This window comes from Myxocyprinus asiaticus, chromosome 28 (assembly GCF_019703515.2).
Source record: "Myxocyprinus asiaticus isolate MX2 ecotype Aquarium Trade chromosome 28, UBuf_Myxa_2, whole genome shotgun sequence".
Taxonomy (NCBI): Eukaryota; Metazoa; Chordata; class Actinopteri; order Cypriniformes; family Catostomidae; genus Myxocyprinus; species Myxocyprinus asiaticus.
In genome coordinates this window covers 30336884-30347500 of record NC_059371.1, presented here as the reverse complement: position 1 = coordinate 30347500, position 10617 = coordinate 30336884, and the positions used below count along the sequence as shown (strand labels likewise).

At 40.4% G+C, this 10617-nt stretch overlaps 1 protein-coding gene across 1 annotated transcript in view; it reads left to right on the top strand.

Moving 5' to 3' along the window:
- The window catches only part of LOC127418660 (serine/threonine-protein phosphatase 6 regulatory ankyrin repeat subunit C), a 39776-nt gene that overhangs the window by 17731 nt on the left and 11428 nt on the right, over positions 1 to 10617 (top strand). Inside the window, exons 16-27 of the mRNA XM_051659335.1 lie at positions 1213 to 1324; positions 1432 to 1503; positions 1935 to 2136; positions 2219 to 2306; positions 4075 to 4192; positions 4275 to 4494; positions 4607 to 4694; positions 4940 to 5026; positions 5273 to 5418; positions 8662 to 8744; positions 8859 to 8941; positions 10340 to 10431. Coding sequence (XP_051515295.1) covers positions 1213 to 1324; positions 1432 to 1503; positions 1935 to 2136; positions 2219 to 2306; positions 4075 to 4192; positions 4275 to 4494; positions 4607 to 4694; positions 4940 to 5026; positions 5273 to 5418; positions 8662 to 8744; positions 8859 to 8941; positions 10340 to 10431 — 1391 coding nt within the window. The remainder of the gene's footprint in view (positions 1 to 1212; positions 1325 to 1431; positions 1504 to 1934; positions 2137 to 2218; positions 2307 to 4074; positions 4193 to 4274; positions 4495 to 4606; positions 4695 to 4939; positions 5027 to 5272; positions 5419 to 8661; positions 8745 to 8858; positions 8942 to 10339; positions 10432 to 10617) is intronic.

Below are 10617 nucleotides of genomic sequence, written 5' to 3'. Positions count from 1 at the left end.
GGCCAAATTGTGATGGCTAGACAACTGGGTCAGAGCATCTCCACAACGGTAGGTCTTGTGGGGTGTTCCCGGTATGCAGTGGTATACCTACCAAAAGTGGTCCAAAGAAGGACAACCGATGAACCGGTGACAGGGTCATGGGCGCCCAAGGCTCACTGATGCGCATGGGGAGCGAAGGCTAGCCCGTCTGGTCCTATCCCACAGAAGAGCTACTGTAGCACAAATTGCTGAAAAACTGAATGCTGGCCATGATAGAAAGGTGTCAAGAACACACAGTGCTTCGCAGCTTGCTGCATTTGGGGCTGAGTAGACTGGTCAGAGTGCCAATGCTGACCCCTGTCCACCGCCGATAGCGCCTACAGTGGGCACGTGAGCATCAGAACTGGACCATGGAGCAATGGAAGGTGATCTGGTCTTATGAATCACTTTTTCTTTTAGATCATGTGGACGGCCAGGTGCATGTGCATCGTTTACCTGGGGAAGAGATGACAACAGGATGCACTATGGGAAGAAGGCAGGCCGGCGGAGGCAGTGTGATGCTCTGGGCAATGTCCTGCTGGGAAACCTTTGGTCCTGGTATTCATGTGGATGTTACTTTGACACGTACCACCTACCTAAAGATTGTTGTAGACCACGTACACCCCTTCATGGCAATGGTATTCCATGATGGCAGTGGCCTCTTTCAGCAGGATAATGCACCTTGCCACACTGCAAAAATTGTTCAGGAATGGTTTGAGGATCATGACAAAGAGTTCAAGGTGTTGAATTGGCCTCCAAATTCCCCAGATCTCCTCCGATTAAGCATCTATGGGATGTGCTGAACCAACAAGTCCGATCCATGGAGGTCCCACCTCACAATTTACAGGACTTAAAGGATCTTCTGTTAACATCTTGGTGCCAGATACCACAGGACACCTTCAGAGGTCTTGTGGAGTCCATGCCTTGACGGGTCAGAGCTGTTTTGGCGGCATGAGGGGGACCTACATGATATTAGGCAGGTGGTTTTAATGTTGTGGCTGATCGGTGTATATAATATGTAAATGTGCAGTATATGTCTATGTATGTGGCACTCTGGAGTGGAATCGTGTGTACAGATTGTCCTTTTAGTTGTTTTATAAGCTGTATTTGGGTACAGAACTGACTAATACCGTTGCACACTTTACATGTTATTGTTATATAAATGTTGATGTAATCAATCGATTGTTTCTGTAGGTGTGTGGAGCATTTGTTGGATAATGGTGCTGATCCATCTCTGTGCAACACTAAAGGATACAGTGCTGTGCATTACGCCGCTGCCCACGGCAACAAACAAAACCTGGAGCTGGTGAGATTAAACTTCCCCTCTAAAATCAACCACGTCCACTGGGGTTTTTAGCATAATTTTTATCAGAGTAAAAATGCTTGATGCACATTCTTTTTCTGATTCTGTAGCTTTTGGAGATGTGCTTCAATACGCTGGGAGACAAGGACAATAACGAGCTCGTCAGCCCACTACACTTGGCGGTGCGAACAAAACGTCTGCTTGTGCTTATACTGTGTTCTTTGTTCCATTCCAAAGTCAGATGTGGGATATTGCTACTTGATATCTCCAACTTCTGACCATAAACCATGCCATTGCCCGATGTTTGAAGATGACATGTTAAAAATGAAATTGCAATGCAAGCATTTGCTTTGAGTGTCTTTGATTATCATCAAACTCAGTTCCTGATAAATTAAATTACAGAGGCTAAATGATAATTTTTGTGAAATGATCATCAGAAAAGCTAATTTACAGTGATTTACACTGTATTGTATTTGCTTAAATGTAAATGTTTATCATTAACTGTATGTGTCTCCCAAGGTGCAATTTGTTTCAAACACATAAGTCGAGTTGATAATTGAACAACCAATTGACAGTCACTAAAATCACCATTTTACTTTACCTGACCTGTCAGGCGGAATCGGGTCACTGGGAATGTGTTGCCGTGTTACTTGAGTCTGGAGCATGTGTAGATGCGTGTGACCCGGTGGGGCGCTCTGTGCTGTTTGTCGCCTCTCAAAGAGGACACGCCCGCTGCTTGGAGCTCCTGCTCAGCCAATCAGCATCTTGCCTGCTCACCGAACACCGCAGCAAATGGGGCCCTCTTCATGTTGCAGGTACACAGAGTTTATTAATTGGTTTATGAAAATGAGCTTTGTGTGGGTGTTTGACAAATTACTTTTTTTGTTTGTTGGTTAGCTGCCAATGGCCATTCAGAATGTCTGCGAATGCTGCTCTGTAGTGAGGGGGGAGCCGACCTTGTTAATGTTACAGACATGGAGGGACAGTACGTATGAACTGATGAATTTATTACATTTTTCTTACTACACATTTTTACTCCATGTTTTACACATGTGCATTCAATATTAACAAACAGTGTTTGGTAACTCATTACAAGTAATGCAGATTACATTTGGAAGTAATAAGTGAGCATTTGTTTTTTTGTTTACACCATAAATACCTGAATTACTTTTAAGTAACTTGCATTACTTTTCTATGTATTTACTGAAAACTACTAAAGAAAACCTCTCCTTTCCCTATAACATAGTCATGTAGGTCTACTCTACATACTGCAAGTAAACTGCACAACGCAGCCAAACTAGATTGCTCTTGTTATAGCCAGCTAAGCTGTCTACACTGCAAGTGGTGCAACAATATAGTGTAGTAGGCATTATAGTGCAAACTATGCTGGTGGTTCAGAATTTGAAGTTCACCCAAAAATTAAAATTCTCATCATTTACTCACCCTCGTGCCATCTCAGATGTGTATAACTAACTTTCTTCTGCAGAATACGAACAAAGACTTTTAGAAGAATATCTCGGCTTTGTAGGTTCATACAATAAAAGTGAATGGTGACCAAAAGTTTGAAGCTCCAAAAAGCACATACAGGCAGCATAAAAGAAAACCGACCAATATGTAAGTTTTCCATTGTACATCTTGCCATTGCAGTCTCTAGTAGAGTTAGACCGATATATCGGTTTTACCGATTAATCTGTGCCAATAGTTGCTTTTTGGAACTATCAGTTAGCTGCAAAAATGGATGTTGATAGTTGCCGATAGTTTTTTTTTTTTATTATTATTCTTTTTTTTTTTTTATTCCTCATCAGTACATCTCATCTGGTGCAATATATCTACAAAACTCTTCATTTGGTGATTATATAGGCTATAAAAAGCTTAATTTGGTAAATACTTGCATGTAGATCATTGTAACGGAACCCAGAGTCTGTCATTTCACAATAAGAGTCCTTTTTATAGTTAAAAGTCCCGCATTATGCACCAAATTTTCTTATTTCTGGTTATTATTGTGATTTTGGTTGCACAATAAACTGCTTTTGGGATTTTATACATTTAAGAGTCTTGAAGTCTCGATGTCTGTGCCCATTATAGTAAGGAAAGACTTGTTTTTATCATTTATAAATTGAATTTATTTAAAAGAAAAATCGGCCTGTGACAAGTCACGAACTCTCTTTGAAGGAGGAAGCAAGGGCCAGGTGAACAGTCAATGTAAATCTATTTTTTTTTTTAACACAGGTTGGTTTTTCAACGTAACACACACAAATAAATGCACCCATCCACACTGCTGCGTGCAACTCTCCCTCCTCCGGCGGTCTGGATTGCCTCTTATCCCTCTCCAGCTCTCACTGCAACACAGAACAGCTGTTAGAGATAATTTCCCACAGGTGTCAATCCTTACCATTCTTCCTATTCCGGCCTCACTCTCTACAGACATTGCTCGGCCACGCCCCCATCACCACACTGCCTTTTCCGCCACCTTAGTTATCAGTATCTGCAAAACCCACTATTGGTCGACCTCCAGTCTCTAGGCATGATCAGGATTTCAAGCTTGATTACACTTCCTAGTGCTTTAAGCATATGTTTGAAAGTGAGGGAAAAAGTAGAAACAATGTGTTACTTTCCATAAAACATAATGCAGGTAGGTACTTAGGAATAATGCAATGTGCTACTTTTAAACATAACATTCCCAAACACTTTTGATAAGTGATCAAAACTGTCTTAAATCACTTTTGCATTATTAGAAACTTCTCTCTTCTCAGAACTCCGTTGATGCTGGCAGTGCTGGGGGGACACACTGACTGCGTTCATCTGCTGCTGGAGAGAGGAGCTTGCCCTGATATGGGAGACAGGAGAGGAAGAACAGCCTTACACAGAGGGGTAAGTTCATGGAAACATAATTGAATTAATGCGTTATTGTCCTCTATTCAAATGGAGTTTCTAACCAGGCCTGTCTTTGTAGGTGGTGATGGGTCGGGAGGACTGTGTAACCGCCCTGCTGTCCCACAATGTCTCAGTCCTGAGCAGAGATTTTCAGGGGCGAACCGCAGTCCATCTGGCTGCTTCCTGTGGCCATGTTGACATTCTCTCCAATCTGCTTTCTGCTGCTGACCACTCCCATCCCCATGACCCACTCACAGACCGCCATGGCTACACACCCGCACATTGGGCAGCCTATCATGGTATGATGTCAAACCTTTTGTCCCTCAGTGGCTCTTTCACCTTACTTAAAGTGCATTGAAGAAATTTGAAATATTTGACATGAGTGACATCTTTTTGCTTGTGAAATAACAGGTCATGAAGACTGTTTGGATGTTTTACTTGAACTTAAACCATGTAGTATCCAGGAGGGAAACCCCTTCACCCCACTGCACTGTGCTCTGTGAGTATTCTTCCAGTTTATGTAAAGTATTTCCCACTCCAAAGCATAATGCATATAATGCTCATTAGTGGTGCTTGCAAAGGCAGAGGCACTAATGTTCACTTCTATTTAAATGTGTTAGTCCCTGTTTTTGCCTAAACCAAAACTGTCTTATGTACCAGAGTGTATTGTCTGGTTTTTCATTTTGTAACTCCATAGAATGTCTGTGTAATGGTGCTCTATCTGTTTATGTTATTCCATTGCAGCATTAATGGCCATAGTGGTTCTGCAGAGCTGCTGTTGGAATCCAGTGTTTGTAATTCGCTGGTAAACATCAGGGATGCCAAAGGAAGGTTGGTGAAGGTTTAATAATTCTGACTTGGAAAAACGTTACAGCAGTTAAATATTAGCTAAGACATAAGAGTCCTATTGGCTTTCTAAGATATTTAATATCTTAGATATAAGATACCTTAATAGTAGCATATATGATTGAGTATACAGCTCTCCATATGTTTGAGGACATGAAAGGTTATGGGAAGCCAGCCATGGCAGTTATGGATTGCACACATAAATGGCTCTCTCCTGTGTTTTGCTGCTAGAACCCCGCTCCACGCGGCTGCAGTCGCTGAGGACGTGGCTGGGCTGCAGCTGGTTCTGCGGCACGGAGCTGACATCAACGCCGTGGACCATTCTGGGCGTTCTGCACTGATGGTGGCTGCCGATAATGGCCAAAGCGGTGCCGTGGGTAAGTGCCCGTCCAGTGGCCCACTGCACAAAACTAGTTGAATAAACTCTTAATAGTTGAGTTTCAGGTTGACATAACCAGATAGAGCCAAACCGGTTTAGATCTTGTTGAGCGATTGCAAGACTCTCGGTACAAATGTTCTCTGTCAACTCGGAGTTTGATCCTGAGTTTGTGCTGGTTAACTCCTAGCCCTTCCATCGAAATTGCGATGGTTCTCATGCCAAGCCTGTGCTCCTGGTTCACGGCCGGGGCAATCTGGAGTTTATCGTAAACTGGCCGCACTTTTCCACTGACCTGAGAGCCGAACGGTGACGCAACGGGTTACTGTCTTCGTGGTAGTTTCACGTGACTACCTCAAACATAAACAAACATGGCACGTCACAGTGTGTTTGCATACAGCTTTTACTCTTGTTTTTGAGGACATATATAAACATACGGATTAATGCAATCCATCGTTATTACATTGCTCAACAAGAACGTTAAAAACAATATCTACGCTAAAGACGACAGGTAATGTAATTACATTATATTGTATGAACTATGGCTTAACTTGCTAAGTTCTGTAAACTGTTACAGTGCAATCATTATTAACATTGGTGTAGCAGATGCTTGTATTTGGATTTTTGCTATAGCATATTATATTATTTATTGAGGATCCCACCGTTTTAACAGATAGCCACGATCTTCCAAACTTAGTGAGTAGCTGGTCAAAAATCCCCTTACAGAACAAAACAATGCACACAATAAGATAACAGTGTAAGAAAAGCTAACAAAGTTGGCAAATATAACAACTTACTAAGATCGGATGCAGAGGACACCAGCGATTCACTGTTTATCATGAGCGTTACAGGCTGAATTCAATGCCCCGGTTAGTTAGCAGGCTGGTCGGTGTCTGAGTCCAAACCATGGTTGCTCCGTCCACTGTCGCTCAGCTTATGTCCTTCTTATGGTCCCTGTACTCCCTTAAGTGTTTTTCAATTTGTTTATGATTTGGTCAATTGTCCCTCCGATTGAAGGTGGTGTGCATCATTATTCTCATAGAGTATATTTTTTCCTTTGCTATCTCTCTAGTTTATCTCGGATCTTCGTAAATACCATATCGCAAGCACTTGTTTCGTCGTGTTACCTGAACGCTTTTTTTTATGATAATTTTGTGTTTTGTTTTTATTGTTGTTATAGAGCGAAGAAGTTCTCCTTACTGCAAACTTGCGCTCGACCGATATTATCACCGATATTAGCCTTTCACCAATATATCGGTATCGGCGTATATGCGGCAATATGAAAACTTTTTTTCAGAACATATAATGCAGAAAACAATGCTTTAGAATTGGTGTCATAGCATTTGTCCAGCAGCGCGTGCTCCAACTCCATTGTTTACAGAGCTGAACTGACGAGGCTCTGCACACAGGGCGCAGTTCAGCGGTGTCATCACGGTAAGTTGTTAACTAGTCTGTTAAATACATACTGGAAACTTAATAAATCATGACCCCATCATTTTCCCTTTTCAATATAACTAATATAACGTTAACCCTGTCCCTGACAACCATGTCACTCATGTCTGTTTGCTGTTAGCCAGCTATAGATTGTCAGTGCAGTCAGTAATGTAGCAGATTGAAAGGTAAACATCAGAGCATCTTTTTGCAGCTCAGCAGACAACGGTGCGGTGGTGGATTGTGTCTGAGTGTTGATTTCATGCTATGTTATTACCTAGTTGGTGAGACACAGTGCTGGAAAGTAAAATAAACATTGTCTGTCTTTTACTCTCCGTGACAACAAGCTTATAGCTAACTAGCTAATCACGTAGCTACTTTCATTGTTGTCATTGATTGAGTGGAAGCTAATGAGTAAACATGTATTCACCAAACTGTTTTGTTCAGGATTCACAGTTTGGTACCCTCTTCAACCGAACAATTCCAGTCATTACATTTTAAAATGTAATATTTAAAAGTCTGGTTTTCCACCATTGAAAATTTCCCCTGAACTTGTATAGCAGAATACAGTGTAACACCGCTGCTTATCTGTTTATCTTGACTCGGCAGTATTAATATAGTACGCATTTGACTGATACTAAACAATACTGATGTTTATTTAGCTATTTATTTTATTTTTATTTATTCTTTATTTAAATGGTCAGAATTGGACTGATACTAAACATACTGTACTGATGTTTATTAAGCTATTTATTGTATTTTTATTTATTCTTTATTTTCTTAGTGTTCATTTCTAGAATTTGTTGACAATGTATAATAATGTCAAATATTCTTTGATAAAAATATTTGTTTAAGAAAACAGCCTTCTGAGTACCTTTGCATAGTCATATCGGTGAAAAATCCACATAGAAAAGGTCTGTTTTCATTCCAGCTCAAAAATTAAATATATTGGCCACCATATCGGTAATCGGTGAATTTTCCCTCTCTAAAATGGTATCGGTCTCAAAAATCCCATATCTGTCGGGCTCTACTGCAAATGATAGCTTCTGTTGTTCTTTGGGAAAACTTTACCATGGTGACGAAACATTATCCCACCTTCTGATAGAATCCGTGCCTGCGTAGAGACCAGCAAGCTTTTGGGGCCTGTGTGGAACCAGGTTTTCGGCCCCAGAACGGCCTTTTCTGCGGTGGAAATGCGCGGAACAGTTCGAGAATTCGCACCAGCCCAGGAACCCGCACCTGAACAATGTCCTTGGAAAAGGGCTACCTGAAGCTTGTGCACATGAATGAGTGACATTTGACACCAACAGCTTGGAGAGATTCGGGTGATTTACTTCTCGCGAGACATTCAGGGCGTTATGCCGCCGCTGAAGATCAAAGGGAGAGTGACTTCATTGCGTCAGAGATGTCACTTTACTCATACCTGATTGGTTCAGTATGGTTTTTTTGGCAATGAATTAGTTGGTTCACAAATTAGTCTAAATTATTCATTAGCAAATCGGTCTGAATTAAAAAATATTTTAAAAATCCTTATCCGGTAATCGGAAACAACAGGAAAAGGCATGGAAATTGGTCAAAATGTGTGGGGGAACCCTGTTTATTCCTTGTAGGCAGTGCAGCATGTTTTTTCTTTTTTAATCTAATAATAAATAAGTGAAATAATTGAATTAAAAAAATTAAGTATATGAAGATTTGTTCTTTTTGTTTTTGTTTATTTTTGCCATGCTAAATGAAATAATGTCAATGTGTAAATGTGTGACTTCTATTACTGATTTTAGTTGTAATGCAGATTTTCTGTTGTTGTTCTATACAGCCCTGCTGCTGCACAGAGCCAAAGCTGACCTGTCTCTCCTGGATGTGAACAAGAACACTGCCCTGCATCTTGCCTGCAGCAAGGTAAACATAGTTCTTTATGGAAACCTAACAATAATTTCTTTTTTTTATTAATTTTTTTTTATCTGATTTAAATAAAAATGTTGTGCTTTTTGATAACTTTGTCTGTGCTTGAAGGCTCATGAAATGTGTGCCATGCTGATCTTAAAGGAGATCCACAACCCTATCCTTATCAATGCAACCAACAGTATGCTTCAAATGTGAGTTTTCTCCTCATAATGATTATTATTATTATCATTATTATTATTTATTTATAAATATATATTTTTAATGTTAAAAATGCGAAACAAATCATGATTACTACATAAACTGACGTTGTGTTTCTTGCTCTGGATAAAATGCACCACTGAGCTCTCACCCTGGCTATTTTTATTTTTTATTTTTTTTGGGGAATGCAGGGGGCCTATGAATGATGTCTTGGTCAGTGAGTGGCCTTGCAGTTAAAAAGGTTGAGAACCACTGGTTTAGCGCATGTACATATAGGAAAAACCATTAAATAAACATCACAGAATAATGCAAAGATGCACTTTGTGTGAACGACCACTAACTAATATAAATTGAACCACCAGCGTCGGAACGAGTTTTGAAGTAGGGGGGCAGCACACTGGGCTGGTTGTGATGACATCACAACAACATTCCGCAGTCAATATGGCCAATTTATTTAAATAAATAAATAAAATAAAATATATTTCCAATTTATACCAGACCAGCTTCCAATATTGTCAAATCAAGGTGACTGACTAGTTATTTATCAACATACATAGTTCGAATGCTGATGTAATCTAACTAAGATTCAGATCTGTTTCCGCGCCACCGGCACAGAGAGAGACTGGCTATACACTTGTCATTGCACAGTTCACGCATGCCTTTTAGGTAGCTGTCTTCAGTTTCGGATCCTTCTGGAACACTGAAGTGGTTCAGCTATGTTCTTGTGTGGGTCCCTCTTTGTTATGTCTATTAAATCGTTTGACAGTCGTTTTATTGTTTGTCTCTGCATTCAGCAACATTACACAAGCATAAAATGCCCTGTGTTTTATACCTTTTATAAAACGGCATATTGCATTCGACATTGTGTGTCTTGAAGAGTTAAGGGTTAAATTTATTTCCTTATCCCCAATAATAGGATACAAAGCAATATTGTTCATTGTCCTGCTTTGTCTTATTCTGCTGACTTTAAGACTGATCTTCAATATCAAACTTGTCGTACTGTGAATTAAGTAAAATTTCCCTCTTGAAAGAAGAATAACACGAAACCCACATATATTTGAAAACCCGTTATTTTACTTGATTTCAAAGCTTTACGAAATGAGTTACTTAAGCGCCCGTCACTTGTTTGCATTTGCTGAAGCTTGTATTCAAAGCAGCTAGTAGTCACTCCTTATCAGTCAATTCCCATGCTAAACTACTATTAATGCGTGTGCCGGAAGTGCGCATATTTTTATGTCAGCCGAAGTTCAGTTGAGGTGTAGGCTAAAGGGAGGGGCGTGGCCCTCCCGGTTTTGGCGTCCCTGAATTGAACCCAACCATCTCATTTAAGCTTGGCAATTATTTAAAAAGCATTGCATTATAATTGTTTTTCTCTCTTTCTGTCTTTACAGGCCCCTCCACATTGCGGCCAGAAATGGTTTGGCTACAGTGGTTCAGGCCTTGCTGAGTCGTGGAGCCACAGTGCTGGCAGTGGATGAGGAAGGTAAGACAGGCTTTACTACTGTACAGTGAATTAATCAAATTAGTCTGTGTCCAGACATGACTTCATAATTGACTGCAGTCAGTTTAGGCCCTGTCCCAAATGGCACACTTGATTTGGACTTGCAGTCTTGTCCTTCATTTGTGTTTGTCATTTTATGATTAAGAAGGGTGCTCATAAGCAGGTGTC